The sequence below is a fragment of the Zingiber officinale genome, chromosome 8A, assembly GCF_018446385.1.
Source record: "Zingiber officinale cultivar Zhangliang chromosome 8A, Zo_v1.1, whole genome shotgun sequence".
NCBI lineage: Eukaryota > Viridiplantae > Streptophyta > Magnoliopsida > Zingiberales > Zingiberaceae > Zingiber > Zingiber officinale.
The window spans coordinates 23,828,338-23,844,513 of record NC_056000.1 but is presented as its reverse complement, the minus strand read 5'-3'; the positions used below and the strand labels follow the sequence as shown (position 1 = coordinate 23,844,513).

Genomic DNA, 16,176 nt, shown 5'->3' with positions numbered 1-16,176 from the left:
GTCCCGCGTGGTGGGAGTCAGCTGTCTTGGAGAGGACAACAAAGATGACGAACACCAATCACTCTTTTCTTCGGATAATATCGCATATAATGTTGTTGTTTTTTTTTTCCTTTTCATTTATTTATTATGTGAGGAAAAAGATTTTGTAATTATCCAATCATCACGGTATCCACAGTAGGACTGTGTCTCCGCTCTCAGCGGTCTCAATGCTCTGCTCTTGAATCTTAATCAAGAAATAGAACAACATTGGCTGCCGCGGGTGCTGCTTCCTCCTCCTACTCCTCCGTGCTTTACCGGACTTTATCGGATTTGTTGTTTACTTCCTATGCGGCTGAGCTTAGCCGAGCTTTGCCAAATTCAATTTTGTCACCGTTGGACGTTTGCAGACAGAGAGCAGTTTAAGAGAGAGACTGGAGGAGGCGAAGGCAGGATTTTGAAGCTGGGGTTGGGATCTTTATCGGATTTGTTGTTTATTTGCTCTGCGTCTGAGCAGAGCCGAGCTTTACCAAATTCAACTTTGTCACCGTTGGACGTTTGCAGACAGAGAGGCGTTTGAGAGAGAGACTGGAGAAGGCGAAGGCGAAGGCGAAGGCAGGATTTTGAAGCTAGCGTTGGGATCTTGATACGCCATTTTCTCCTCTGACGTGCCTATCAAACCCCTTGCGGAGAGTATACCTTGGTCGGCACTCTCTATTCTCCCCTCTTGCCTTTCCTGCGCTAAACCAGTATAAAGGACCGCCGATAGAGGACAAGTTTTGATAAAGGTGAGGTTTTTCTTACTTTGCCCCCATCTTTCTCCATTCTCTTAGTTAGTTGAACTGGGCTTCGACTTCAGGGCTCGCCTTCATTGCTAGGTCGATCAAACCAGAAGACTTCGACATCTGTTGTGCTCGGTGAGACCCTTTCTCTGTCGAGACGCGCTCTTCTTGTTGTTCATGTATGGATGGGAGAGATGCCATGGCGTTTCCCGGCGCGGCCTCATACTTCATATCTCATCGAGGAATTCCTGGCTCCATCGGTAGCTCGCAGCCTGAATTGCACTTGACGGCACAGCCCGGGGTCCGGTCCATACCGAACTTCGGCACCAGTCTTACCGTTCCTCTTTCTGGCGTTGGTTCGATGGCATTTCAGGTGGAGTCTCCGCCCGGTGCCTCGTCTCATGGTGGCGGTGGACTTGGCGAAGGTGTGAGCCAGGTGGAGCCGGTGAAGAGGAAGAGAGGACGGCCTAGAAAGTATGGCCCGGAAGGGAGTGTAGCTTTGGCGCTTTCGCCTATTTCCACCTCTGCTCCCTCCGGCTCCGTGATCGGGTCCGGGTCAGCTTCGGGTTCCGGCGCTCCTTCCCAGAAGCGCGGGAGAGGACGGCCGCCTGGCTCAGGGAGGAAGCAAATGTTAGCATCTCTTGGTGAGTGTCTTATAACTTTCTGAAAATCAGTGTGTTTCTTGACTTGATCTCTGAAATTTGCAACTTCTACGACAATGAATTGCATTGAAAGCTGTGAGAATCGCAATTGCAGAAATGCAAGTTATAAGAGACATTCTACAGGCGGCTGTGATTTTTTTAATACAAAATAGGTTTTGTTTGAGGAGAAACAACAACAACAACACACTGCTTTTTTTTTTCCTGATTGTATAAGAACTGTCGTCGTGTTGCTCGCAAACTGGGAAATTAAATTCTGAAACTGGCCTGCAACAGGTGAATGGGTTGTTGCTTCAGCAGGCATGGGCTTCACTCCACATGTCATAACTATTGCAGTCGGAGAGGTACGTAGTTTCCTGGTCTTGTTTATTCAAAAAACTACCTATATATAGTATCTCTCTCCACATGTCAGTGTTATCCTCACAATTTAATGTAATCTGATTTCCCCCCGTCTTTTTCGGATCGAAATGCTACTGAGGTATCTGAAAACACAGTCTTCTCTTGTAGAAAGAATTCTGCTAGTCATTGTGAAGCACATTTTTTTTTTTTTAAAAATAAGAATTGAGAAGTTGTAACTCCTTGCTGGTTGAAGCTCATTTAGACTTTTTCGAAGTAGATGTGGACTCCTTGGTTCCTTTATAGCAATATGACTCCGTTTGGTATCTTATTTCTTGGTGAACTAGGTGATACTTTCAAATAGTTTTGCACCTCTTGGCCTACTTCACCACCTAGTTTTTTTCAATATTTTGAAATATAATCATTTAATGAAATTGCTTGCAATGTAGCATGCTTCTAATCTTGACATAATGCCTTGTGTTGTAAGAGGCTTACTATCCACAAAGTAAAAAATGGTACTAACTGTGTTTGCTCAATCACTCTCTTTGATGATGGTAGTGCCTTGCTGAGTTTGTTGTATTAACAAATTTTATATTGTAAATGACCAAAAAGAGAAACTAAATCACATGGTTAACTTCTGAATATCAAACTCTCTGATGCTCATTAAAGTTTCCGTTATCCTCGTAAACATAACAACAACAACCAAGCATTATCCCACTAGGTGGGGTTGGCTATATGGATCCTTTTACGCCGTTGAGCTTTATCTCCTATTATATCATCTATATTTAAATATGTTTTATCTTGTTTTATTATTTCTAACCAAGTCTTTTTTTTGTCTTCCTCGTTTGATATGCGTGTTTGTCTTAGTTTCACGTCGTCTAACTGGAGTATTTATTGGTCGTCTAAGTACATGGTCATATCATCTTAAACATGTCTCTTCCCAATATTCAGCTCCATATAACATAGCAGGTCTAACTGTAGTTTTGTAGAATTTTCATTTAAGTTTTAGATGTACTTTACGATCACATAAAACACTCGACACTCTCCTCTATTTTAATCATTATGCTTATATTCTATGTAAGACATCTCTCTTAATCCCTCTATCATTTTGCAAAAATGATCCTAAACGTCTAAATGTTTAGGTTCTGGGTAACTTGTCATCTCCTATCTTAACATTGCCTCATTATGTCTAATATTGGTAAACTTAAATTTCATATATTATATTTTTATTCTACTAAGCCTAAACTCTTTCCCTTCTAGTGTTTCCTCCCAAAATTTTAGTTTAGCATTTACTGTTTTATCTATCAAAACAATATCATAAACAACATGCGCCACAATACTGTATCTTGAATGTGTAGTTCGTCCATAATTAGTATAAAAAGATAGGAACTTAGAGTTGATCCTTGATGTAACCCTATTTTTATTAGAAATACTTCAATTACTCCGCCTGAAGTCTTTATTCTACTCATTACATCCTCGAATATCCTTAATTACTGCAATATATGTTACATTAACACCTCTCTTTTCTAGAATTCTCCATATAATTTCTCTTGAACTCTATCATAAGCTTTTTCTAAGTGAATGAATATCATGTGTAGATCTTGTTTTTACTCCCGATATTTTTTAATTAATTGTCTAAGAAGATGTATAATTTCTATTGTCGACCTTCCAGATATGAATCCAAATTGATTTTCGATCACCATGGTCACCTTAATTTTTTTTATTATTTTTTTTCAAAGTTTCATGGTATGACTCATTAGTTTAATACCCCTATAGTTTGCACAATTTTGTATGTCTCCCTTGTTATTATATAAGACAACTAGAGCACTTATCCTCAATTGATCAGACATGTTTTTCATTTTCAATATCATGTTAAATAATTTTATAAGTTATTCAATATCTTATTTTTCCAGACACTTCCATACCTCTATCGAAATATTATCTGGTCCAACGGCTTTTTCATTGTGTATCCCATATAAAGCTTGTTCTACTTTTAAAGTTTGAATTATACGATAAAAATTTAAATTTCTATGCTCATTTGATCTACTTAAATTACCTAAGTTAAATTGGTCATCTAAATCTTCATTAAAAAGTTGATGAAAATACCTCTTCTACCACTCTTTTATTTCTCCATTATTTACTAGTACCCTATTACATTCATCTTTAATATATTTTATTTGGATAAGATCTTTTGTCTTCTTTTCTCTCACTTAACTATTCTATAAATATCTCTTTCTCCTTCTTTTGTATCCAATTTTTGATATAATCATTCAAAAGTTTCATTTTTTACTTCATTCATTATTCTCTTAGCTTCTTTCTTGGGTATTGTATATTTTTTTTAAGTTTTCCTCGTTCTTACAAATATATAATTCCTTATAAGTTATTCGTTTTTCCTTCACTTTCTCTTATACTTTCTCATTCCACCACCAAGATGCCTTACTTAGTGATGCATGCCCCTTTAAGTCATCGAGTACACTCTTAACTACTATTTTCAACTTTGATACCATCTTATCCCATATCGTATTAAAAGCACCGTATATTGTACTCCTACCTTCTCCTTAAATATATTTTTTTCCCTCCTTTAACTTCCACCACTTAATTCTAGAAGTTGTATATATTTTCTTTCCATTGATACTATGTTTGAGGCGTATATCCAACACTATTAACCTATGTTGGGTAGTTAAACTTTCTCCCGAGATGACCTTGCAATTTTTACAAATCTTTCTATCTTTCTTCCTAACCATAAGAAAGTTAATTTGCGATTTATTATTCCAATGTTTAAATATGACTAAGTGTTCTTTTCTTTTCTTAAAAAATGTTTTAACTAATATAAGGTTGTATGATATCGCGCATACGCAAAATCTAATATAGTTTTCCCTTCTTCATTTCTCGTTCCAAAACCCATAACCCCTATGTACCCTCTCATATTCCTTATTTTTCACTCTGACATGCCCATGTAGACTACCTCTTATTAAAATCATTTCATTTTGCGGAATGTTTTGCAATATTTCATCCAAGTCGTCCCAAAATCTTGATTTGGTAACTTCATCTAATCCTACTTGCGATGCATATACGTTAATTATATTCATAGTTTCTTTCGCCACTATTATCTTAAGGGTTATAATTATATCTCCTTTTCTAACTACACGTATAACTTCATCCTTTAACGAACTATCTACAACAATACCCATTTCATTTTGTTGCTTACTCTTTTCTGTATACCATAACTTAAAATCCGAGTTCTCTATCAGTTTTGCCTTCTTAACAACCCATTTTGTCTCTTGTACACACAAAATACTAATTCTTCTCCTAGTCATCGTATCTACTACTTTCATTGATTTACCAGTAAGAGTTCCTATGTTCCATGTTCTAAATTTTAGATTATTAGTTTTCCTATCATATTTGTTCTTATTCAACCTATGGTTGTCTATTTAACACTATACCCAAGTTCTCATGGAGATGTATCGGTTCTTGTCGATACATTATAGTCGGACTCTGTAACGCGAATTCTTGTATATTTAGCACTACACTTGAGTTTTGGAGATATAGCAGTCCTTGCCGAGACGTTACAGTCGGGCCCTGCAACGCGTTCCTTCCGGGGAACAACCTAGTATTAGCACAATAGTTTAATGGATTCATTCATTGAATATTTGTCAGTTTTAACGCTGGTTGATAGCCTAATGTAATTCTCCTCCTTTATTGGGGCTTGGGACCAGCCATTATTGGTTCGTCATTGGCGGCGTTCAGCTATCCTCGTAAACCCTCATGTTAATTGTTCTACTACCATCATGATGCGATACTCCAAGATTTGACAACATCAACTTTGATTCCTCTTGTTGCGATTTTAATTGTCTCTAATACCCTTTGATGAGGTGGGACACTACTCTAGCTCCACTTGCTATAATTCACCGGCTTAAACTACACACGGGTAGATCCAAAATAGGTACCTATAGAATGTGAAATAACATCCATTGTAATGCTATTGAGTGGAATCTTTATTTATCTTAGTAGAATATCACAAACATATAAAGAAATATAAGAGGAATTAAAGTGGTGACGCAAGTCCAAATTTAGGTGAAGAATTTAAGTCCATATAGTATGAGAGCTAAAGTACAATAAAAATAGAAAATTGGTTCGATTGTGTACACCTTGCGCAAGAGAACTCTCAATCAATGATAAATTCACAGCTCTAACCATCACCATATGACACTTGAGCTATACAGGGGGGATATCCAGGTTGTCACCCAGGTACCCGCGGTTCGAACCCCAGCTATGGCGTATTTGTAGGAATTTTTTCTCCAACTGGGAGGCGTAATCAAAGGATGTTGGGCTTCTGGATTGTCCGTCGCGTGCGCTTCCCGATTTACCCTGGTGGCCGGTGGGAAACTTCCATGGGACCGGGCCGGTCACCTCCAGAGATAGTCAATGAGGCTAACTGGGATTATCATTTTTTTTTTTAGCTATACATGTTGGCATTAGGCACAGTATGTTCTTGAACCCAATAACACACCTTGAGGTTTAAAGACTAGCACTGAATCACAATTTTGTATCTACAAATTGTATGACTAAAGAAATTCCCCTTGTGGAACTAATAAGAAAATAATTTGTTGAATTTACTTAAATCAAATCAAGCATTGGAGATTGCATGGTTAACATATTGTTTTCAATATATAAATCTAATTACTTGATGTTAGATTGAAACTTTTCCCTGTCAACTTAAGCACACGCTACTGTGGCATTGCTAGTCTGCTTAGTGCCAACTTATGTTAAATGTTAAGGCACTTTGAAAACTTCTTGGCTCGAGCAAAAGTTTTGTTTTTTGTCTTCAAAAAGTAACATTATCAGTTTAGGTTTGGGTTTGAACAAACCATTGAAATCAAATTGAGTGCTTAATTTTTTAAAAATATATATGTATGGATAAAAATAAAATTAGTATGTTAATTACTATAGTTTTAATATAATATTTATTTTTCAATATAAAGTTTCAAATCAAACCAAACCGCAACTAAATTGAAAATTTTGTTTAGTTTGAAATTGAACTAAGATGGTTTCGGTCAAGTCTCATCTCAGCTATTTCAAAGTTAAATATTTAAGTCTGTTTTGATTTTTTCTCACAAATGGATAAACTGAACTATGTTGAATCTTACTTAGGGGAATGTTTTAGCATGTATATCCTGTTTTAACCAACTTGACCAATATTGTTTGCACTGGAATTGCTGCATGCCAATAACATATATATATATACTAATATATAATACACTTTCCAGGACATTGCCACAAAGATAATGTCATTTTCACAACAAGGACCAAGGGTTGTCTGCATCCTCTCGGCAAATGGAGTTGTATCCACTGTGACCCTTAGACAATCTGCAACTTCTGGTGGCACAGTGACTTATGAGGTTCAGAATTCTATTTGCCTACATTTGTTAAATTGTTATACAATTGAATTATACAACTTCTAGCATGTCTCTGATCACTCGAACGAGATCTTTCCGACTATGTCATTGATCATGGTATTCTAGTGTGATTTTTTCAGTCAAAGAAAAAACTTATTTGTTTGAACTTGGTCAGGGCCGTTTTGAAATACTTTGTTTATCCGGTTCTTATATGAAGACTGACAATGGTGGATCACGGAGCAGAAGTGGAGGACTGAGTGTCTGCCTTTCTAGTCCTGACGGTCGGATAATTGGTGGTGGTGTTGCAGGAGTTCTTATAGCTGCTACGCCCGTACAGGTTGTTCTTCCCTTTAGTTCCTGAATACTACTTGGTACTGTTTATCAACCTGGATGCCAAGCAGTTTGTCTTCCGTAGTTGGTTCCTTGTATATCAGTTTCTAGCTTCTCATTTTCACTCACTTGTTCCTGTTCTCACCTATGGTGTACAATTTCTCACAGGTAATCATTGGGAGCTTTATTTACACAGGATCTAAAGCAAAGAACAAAGCAAAAATTAGCAATGAAACAAATCCTGAAGGTGAGCTCCAGGTTGGGGATGAGCAAACTGCACCATTCGCAGCTCTTCCCAGTCCAAACCTTTCACCTTCTCCAATGTTAGGGGGTTGGCCTGGACCGAGGCACTTGACTATGAGGAATGCTCACATTGATATCGACTTGACACGAGGGTGATTATTGAATCAGCGCACCGAAGTGTCGTTCATATTGGTTACCAGGCATGATTTGATGTTGATCGATTAAATGCAACCTTGCAAGACAGAACTGCAGGGCTTAGCTTTAGTCATGACTTAACATGCCTTTGTTCCAGGGTTAGCAAATTTGATGCTAGAAAGGTTTGTTTTCAGCTTAAGTGATGTAATTAGGGGCTTGCTATATGTCTCTATTTCAGTTATGATGTTCCCGTAGGCGATAAAAATCTGTTGAAAGGAGACTCTGATGTCTTGGTATCTGATGTCTTTATGACTTAGTATCTATTATATGTGAATGACAGATTTGAAGTCAATCTATCTCCTATAATGTGCAAAGGACAAAGGGTTCAAACACAAGCATTTTACAAGGGTGTAGAGAACACAGAGCAGTGCTTATGAATTACTTATGAAATTTGATTAGTCTAAATTTATATAGTAGTTTTTGATCAATATCAGTACGTGTAATAATTTTGCTAAAATTGCTACGTGTTAGTAAAGAAGTTTAAAAAAGGAAAACAATGAGTGAGCTTAGGAGGGTTAAAAACTATATTTTAAGCACTTTTTAAGGTTTAAGGGGTAGAAAAAAAATACTTTTTCATAAATGAAACCTAATAATTTTGAATACATGAAAATGAAGTAGAAGTAGAAATAAAAATAAAAATACTGAAAGAGAATAATAGTATAAATTGGAGAAAGAAAGAAAGTAGACAAATTCATCAATGACGATGAGATAAATGTACTAGTTTGCCGAAATTAAAAGCTAGTAATATTGGGACGAATTTTTGCTTATTTAGGTAGTACATTGATTAAAAAAAAAGGATCAATCTATTCCTTTTAGCCAAGTCAGAATGCAAAAGTTTAGTAAATTTAGATGGGTATGTTTGACAAATAACACTTTTTATGGTACTTTTTTTCAAAAATAGTGCCTTTTCTTTTTCATCATAATGTTAAATACACGGCAATTTTCTTAAAGGCCTGCTCAAAATTTGAGATACACAGAAATCACATCGAGAATTGAAAATATTTAAAAGGTTTATTTTTTTTTCGTTTTACCCCTATGCGAAAGTTGACAGTTCTTTCTCTTTCCTCTTTCATCTATGTTATACATGCAATAATTTTGCTCTATTTCCTTTTCTCTTAAATTAAATTTTTCTCTATTCTCTCACCTTTTTTTTACATACAATAATCATTATAGTATTAATTTTTAAAAATCAATACCACAATTTAATACACTAACATTGTCATGGTGTTAGTGTTAAAAATTAATATCACAGTGATATTTGTGTTTAAAAATCAACATCACAACTTAAACATTAGTATTGCTATGATGTTTATTTTTAAAATAGTAAAGAATGATATATTTGGACTCCAGAGCACTACATAAATCTATAGGAGTTATAATAGCTTCAATTGGAACTCTCTAAATTCATGATGGACCTAGGGGATTTAAATTTTTTAAAAAAATAGTATAATGGAAGAGGGTAGTGCAGTGAAGGTATTTATGGTGTTCATGTCTAGTTCAACATCCCTACGATAAATTATATATATATAACTGCAGAGCACTGCATGAATCTATAGGAGTGATAATAGCTTCAATCAAAATTCTTTAAATCCATCAATGAGTTTTGACTGGAACCCATTGATGGACCTAGGGGATTTAAATTTTTTAAAAAATAATATATAATAGAAGAGGGTAGTGCAGTGAAGGTATTTATGATGTCCATGTCTGGTTCAACATCCCTACGATAAGTTTATATATATATATATAAGACTCCAGAGCACTGCATAAATCTATAGGAGTTATAATAGTTTCAATCGGAACTCTCTAAATCCATCAATAAGTTTTGACTGGAACTCATTGATGGACCTAGGGGATTTAATTTTTTTTAAAAATAGTATATAATGGAAGAGGGTAATGCAGTGAAGATATTTATGATGCCCTATATATATATATATAATTTAAATTTTTTAAAAAATAGTATATAATGGAAGATGGTAGTGCAATGAAGGTATTTATGATGTATTTATGATGTCCATGTCTGGTTCAACATCCCTACAATAAATTTTATATATAATATACACACACGTCAAATGTCTGCTTCTAGAAGTAATAACTTTTGACTTGAGTAGGTATCAGAATGGTTGAATGGGACGTTATACGTGCCAAATCGAAACTCAGCTCAGTTTAAGCTCAAAAAATATCGTTTAAAGCTTTTTCAGGTCCATCAATGGATTTCAATCAAAATTTATTGATAGACTTAGAGAGCTCTGATTGAACTCATTCCAAGTGCTATAAGTTTTTGAAGTTTAATTTCCAGAGATATTAACTTTAAGTCATTAACATCAATAATCAGAAGGTTTGAAAGTTAGACAATTAACATATACACATAACTTATCGTAAGGATGTCAGAACCATACAGACATGACAAACACCTTCATTGCACTGTCTTCTTCCATTACATGTTAACTTTTCAAAAATCTAAATTTCCTAGGTTAATCAATGAGTTTCAATCAAAATCTATTGATAGATCTAGAAAGATCCAATTAGATCCATTCTAACTCCTATTGATTTCAGCAATGCTCCGAAGTCCAAATATGTCATTCTTTATTATTTAAAAAAAAAGTAACACCACAACGATGTTAATGTTTAAGTTATAGTGCTGCTTTTTAAATACAAGACCACATCAATGTTGATTTTTGAAATCAAGCATCATAGCGGTGCTAGTGTATTAAGCCATGGTGTTGATTTTTAAAAATTAGCACCACAACGGTGTTAATATTTTAAATAATATTTTTAGGCTTGAAATATGGGCCATTATGGGTTTTACCCAATAACAAATGCAGATATTTGAATGAGCTTCAATTTGGCGCGTAGATCGTCTTATTCTAATAGCTAAGTCAAAAGTTATATCCTCCAAAAATAGGCATTTGACACATACACATAATTTATCATAAGGAGATAGACATGGACACCATAATACCTTCACTCTATTATTCTCTTCCATTACATGCCAACTTTTCAAAATCTAAATTCTCTAGGTCTATCAATAGATTTTGGTCAAAATCCATTGATAGACCAAGAGAGCTTTAATCAGACTTATTCTAAGTGATACAAGTGATTGAAATGCTTCGGAGTCTATATGTACCAGAGATAACCATTATAAAAAACCTTTATTTGCGATTAAATTTGTGATAAATATTTTATAAAAAATCACTGCAAAAAAACTTTATGATGAATTTTGTAACAAATTTTTATGACTAAAAAATAGAAATTTGTCACAAAATTTGTTGCAAAATTAGTGACTAATTTAGAACAAAAATCAATTCCGTCACAAAATTTGCGACAAAAGTAATTTTGTCACAAAAATGCGATGAATACAATTTTGTGACAAATTTTGCAATAAGACACTTTTTTATCACAAATTTTTCCGAAAAACAATCATCATAAATTTAGCCACAAAAATAATTCGTGGCAAATTTTGCCATGAAAATGTCATTCGTTGTAAATTTGTGACAAAAATTCACTCATTACAAATGTGTAACGGAATTTATTTTCGTCTTAAATTTGTCACAAAATCATATTTCATGGCAAATTTTTCAACTAAAAAATTTGTTATAAAATTGTCACAAAAGTTGCGCTAAATTTATTTTCATTGCAAACTTTATCACAAACTTTATTTTTTTTTTGCAACAAAATTTACGATGAGCATCAGTGATGAATTTGTAAATTTTGGCCAAATATATATTTCATTGGCATATTTAGACCATTTTCCTTAGATAACATGTTTTTATACTTACACATCTAACTTCATCAACAACTAACCATCCAATCATCATCAATATTAAATTTGCCCCCGAAGTATAGTTGAGTTGACTACTGCAGGGTAAATATTGCTATAATGGGTAAGGAATCAAATCTCGGCAAAGCTGAGAAAAATACCCTCCCTTGTAGTAGCCAACTATAGTTTTCTGATTTACCTCCTCACAGATGGCCACAGGATCAACCGTGTGGATCCGCTAAGATGGCAAATCCCACCTTTTATTACAATCATCAATATTAAATTTATGTTATCTATACTAATCATAGAACTAACTATTCAATAAGATCAATAAGCTAAAACTTAAATAACAAATAAACATAGTAGTAATAAACAAAAGCAAAGCATCATCAAGCAACCATATAGAACCAAGAAAATCAATGTAAAGAGTATCAAATGTAATAGTCAAATAACATTCATACACAATTTCAAGTACAATCATCACCATCATCATCATTGAAAAAATCAACACCATCACAAGCATCATCGGGAGGAGATAGAGAAGGGGGAATGATTAACATCCATTATTGGCGAAACTCATTCATTTCTAATATGTGTTTTGTATGAACTTCATTGAATTTCTTATCCCTTTGTCTTTGTAGTGCGTGGACCTCTTGCACTTTATTGCCCCTTTGCACTACTCCTTCAAATGACTAACCTCTTCATTCAATTAATTTATTTCTACCCTTACTATTGGTGGGGTGGAAGAAGATGTACTAATGACTCTACAACTTATGCTCAAAGAATCTAATCTAAATATTCTTCCCCCTTTCGGTCCATTAGTCGTCTCGATCCATAAACTCATATTACTAACAGATGGCTTAGATCTGCCAACATCATCACTAGTACTCTAACTTCTCTGTGCTAGCTCATCATATCTCTCCTGTATTGTTATGATCAGAAAAATTAAAATAAATTTACAATAACAATATAACAAAAACACATATAATCTTGATTAGATATATAGAATCATGAGACTATATAGGATCTAAATTATGAGTATTCATACTAACATTGAATAAATTGAAATTTATTAAAAGAGAGAGAGAGAGAATCTCTATGACTCTATCAAATAATTCATTAGAAATCAAATAATATAGTAAGTAATGAAAATAATTTCAAAAAGATTAACCTAATAAATTCATCTGACTATATTGTTATGATATATTCAATATAATATATTCAAATCAACATTTAAAATATCCATTAAATAATTGGAAATTTTGAAATCACAAATCTTAATTACTCTAGCTCTCTCCTCTTTTCACATCTTATCTTTTTTATTGAAATGTGTGCATGAAAAAATGATAGATCTATCACCTTAACGATCCCCTTAGTGTCAACTCCATGTATATAGAGGGATGTAATGTAATAACCTAAATTTCCTCATTTTGAGTCTCAAAAATAATTTAAAAATATTTAAAAATGCTATAGAAATATTCTAGAGATTTTTAGAAATTTTTAGAAATTTTTAGAGTATTTTTATGCAATTTTTGGAGGTCGTTTGGTATTTTTACTAAACGAAAAAAGTTTTGACAAAAAAATGTCTAAGCCGATATTCAAGCCCAAGACCTCCAGCCGAACCCAACCATGATCGAATCCAGCTAGCCAACTATTCTGCAAACGTTTTATGAATGAATATGGAACGAAATATATTTAAGCAGTAGTTAGGAACATTTAAAATAAAAGGGGAATAAAAGGCTCGGCTGAGAATTCGAACCCGCGACCAGGGGTTCCAGTCAAAACGTAGCTAACCAACTGTTCTACAAGCATTTGTTAATCAAGTAGGGAACAAAATATATATAAGCTATAGTTGATAATGAAACCCTAGTTTTAAAAGAGAACTTAGGTTTTCGTTTTATCGAACCCGAAAACCCTTTTCTTCTTTCCCTCACGCGGCGTCGGCGTTCTCCTCTCTCGGGCGAAGATGAAGCTGAGCTAGGGTTTCCTCCCTTCGGCGGCCGGCGAAGGCTTTTTCCAGCTGGTCTTCACTCGTGCGTGACCACCTCGACGAGGGGAGCTTGGAAACGCAAAGAAGCCGCCGAGATCTTCACCTCCTCCGAAGCCCTAGAGCCTTCCTCTTCGGTTGTAAGTCCAAGAACATGAAGGGTAAGTTGCTACTCACCTGCAGTAGAGTTAGTAGTTAAGTAACGGTCACCTTTAGAGAGTAGTAGTAGTAGTAAGAAGGGTGGTCGTTACAGTTGGTATTAGAGCCAAGTTCCCATTCTCCAGCATCATACATCAGCACCAGCCTTGTCGTCTTCAAGTAAGAAAGTATTTAAGTTTTCCTTTTATGCTTTCTTTATTATTTGCAGTATAGAGTATTTGCTTATATGCGCTTTAGTAAGATAGAAGTTTTGTTTCTCTTTTATCTATATACCTAAGTTTGTTTAGAAAGGATAGAGAATATATCAAGTCTTTTTCTTTGCATAATTAGATGTCAAGAAGAGGACGCCCCTGTACCGCTCGTACTGAGGACCGAGCTCAGGAGAACGAAGAGCTCAGAACAGCTGAACCAAATCTCTCTGAAGTTGTTGCTCAACTCCAGAGACAAGTAGCAGAGCAGCAGCAAGTGATCGTTAATCTGATGGCGAATCAGCAGCCAGTCCCTCCCACTCCTCCAACAATCACGGTGGAGACTCCAGTGGTGACTGAGGTTCCACCAGCCACCCTGGAAGTCCCCACAGCACCTAGAAGACAAGAAACATACCTGATACAGTGGCTGAAGCTGAAGCCAGAAAGTTTCTCAGGCACGACTGAGCCCTGGGATGCTCAGGCTTTGTTCAAGACATTGGAGAGCACCATGGAGCTTCTTGACTGGCCAGAAGTCGAGAAGGTCAAGTGTGCCTCATTCTGTCTATCTAGAGATGCTCGTATGTGGTGGGAGAGAGTTAAAAGCAAGAGAGCAGTCAATCAAATGGGTCAGGCTGACTTTGAAGCAGAGTTTTATGAAGAATTCTTCCGCCAGCGGATCACCAATAAGCATTATGAGGAGTTCATAGAATTCAGACAAGGTGACCTGTCAGTGGAAGAAGCAGTAAAGAAATTTAATAGGCTAGCTCGTCTTTGCCCAGAGCTAGTAAGCACGGAGAAGGAATGAGTCAGACTGATGTTCAGGATGCTGAGGCCATTGATAGCACTTAATGTGAGTAGTGGAACTCACCAGCCCCAGACTAGCGAAGAGTTGGTCAGCAGAGCATTAGTTGCTGAGCACTATCTGGACAGCATCAGGGCACAACGAGCGCAGCATAAGCCAGTCAAGATCGAAGACAAGACAGCTGGAAGTCAGAAACCTCAGGCAAATAAGCAGCACTGGAAGGGCAAAGATAATAAGAGAAAGCAGTGAAACTCAGGAGGTAACCAGAAAGGAGGATCAACAAATAAGCAGACCAAGTTCCCTCCCTGTCCTAAATGTGGGAGAACACATCCAGGAGCCTGTCTTTTGGGTAAGACTGGATGTTATTCCTGTGGTCAGGAAGGACACATGGCGAAAGAATGCCCTAACAAGTTTAAAGCTCCTCAGCCACAGCCAATACAATATGGAGGCAAACCTCAGCTACATTATATGCCTGCAACTCTGGAAGGACCTCAGCTCAGTCAAGGAAGGTTGGAAGCCCCACCAGTTCCAGCCAGTGCCAGAGTATTCTCCCTCACTAAAGAAGAAGCTGCTAGTGCCTCCACGGTCGTAACAGGTCAAGTAGTTATTTTTCAGCATATAGCTACTGCACTATTTGATACTGGGGCGATCCATTCTTTTGTATCAGTACCCTTTGCCAAAGAATTACAGGTACCTACAGAAAGTATGAACTCCAAGTTCCTGACGACCCTACCTTCTGGGAAAGTCATGGAATCCAACCAGTAGCTTCGGGCTGTACCAGTCAGAATTTCAGACAGTGAGCTATGTGTAGATCTGGTAGTCCTCGCCTACAGTGCTTCAGTGGGCTGCCGCAGAAGGAAAGTGATCTTTAGTCCATAAGGTGAACCATCCTTTGAGTTCACGGGAGTACCAAAGAGGAAGACCCAGAAATTCCTCTCTTCTCTCACAGCTCACCAGATGTTAGCTAAAGGGTGTGCTAGTTTTCTTGCGCACATTGTGAGTACAGAAGAACAAGAAGGACCCAAGCAGGAGGAAGTTCGGGTAGTCTGTGAGTATCTAGAGGTATTCCCAGAAGAGCTACCTGGACTACCTCCCAATAGAGAAGTGGAGTTTGAGATTGAACTGGTTCCTGGTACCGGTCCAATTTCAAAAGCTCCATACCGCATGTCTCCAGTAGAGCTGAAAGAGTTACAAGAACAACTTCAGGAGTTGCTTGACAAAGGCTTCATCCGCCCTAGTCATTCACCATGGGGAGCTCCAGTGTTGTTCGTCAAGAAGAAGGACGGATCTATGCGGATGTGCATAGATTATAGGGCTCTGAATCAGGTGACAATCAAGAACAAGTACCCACTGCCCAGAATCGACG

At 36.3% G+C, this 16,176-nt stretch overlaps 1 protein-coding gene across 3 annotated transcripts; it reads left to right on the top strand.

Moving 5' to 3' along the window:
• Nucleotides 1-147: 147 nt before the first annotated feature.
• Nucleotides 148-8,209, top strand: LOC122007996 (AT-hook motif nuclear-localized protein 9-like). 3 transcript variants are annotated; one of them, XM_042563553.1, is made up of 7 exons: nucleotides 149-444; nucleotides 541-764; nucleotides 836-1,402; nucleotides 1,694-1,761; nucleotides 7,021-7,152; nucleotides 7,325-7,486; nucleotides 7,648-8,209. In XM_042563553.1, the coding sequence occupies exons 3-7, from the start codon at nucleotides 940-942 to the stop codon at nucleotides 7,876-7,878; spliced, it is 1,056 nt and encodes a 351-aa protein (XP_042419487.1). In that variant the 5' UTR covers nucleotides 149-444; nucleotides 541-764; nucleotides 836-939; the 3' UTR covers nucleotides 7,879-8,209. The 3 variants fall into 3 exon arrangements, with proteins under 3 accessions (XP_042419488.1, XP_042419487.1, XP_042419486.1); XM_042563554.1 differs by having other exon boundaries at nucleotides 148-764; nucleotides 7,367-7,486; XM_042563552.1 differs by having other exon boundaries at nucleotides 149-764; nucleotides 855-1,402.
• Nucleotides 8,210-16,176: the final 7,967 nt, after the last annotated feature.

Bases quoted from the DNA above. Each gene is read 5' to 3' on its own strand.
- LOC122007996 (XM_042563553.1), top strand. From the start codon at position 940: ATGGATGGGAGAGATGCCATGGCGTTTCCCGGCGCGGCCTCATACTTC. The intron at 1,403-1,693 runs GTGAGTGTCTTA...GGCCTGCAACAG, and splicing joins GCAAATGTTAGCATCTCTTG to GTGAATGGGTTGTTGCTTCA. The intron at 1,762-7,020 runs GTACGTAGTTTC...TACACTTTCCAG, and splicing joins TAACTATTGCAGTCGGAGAG to GACATTGCCACAAAGATAAT.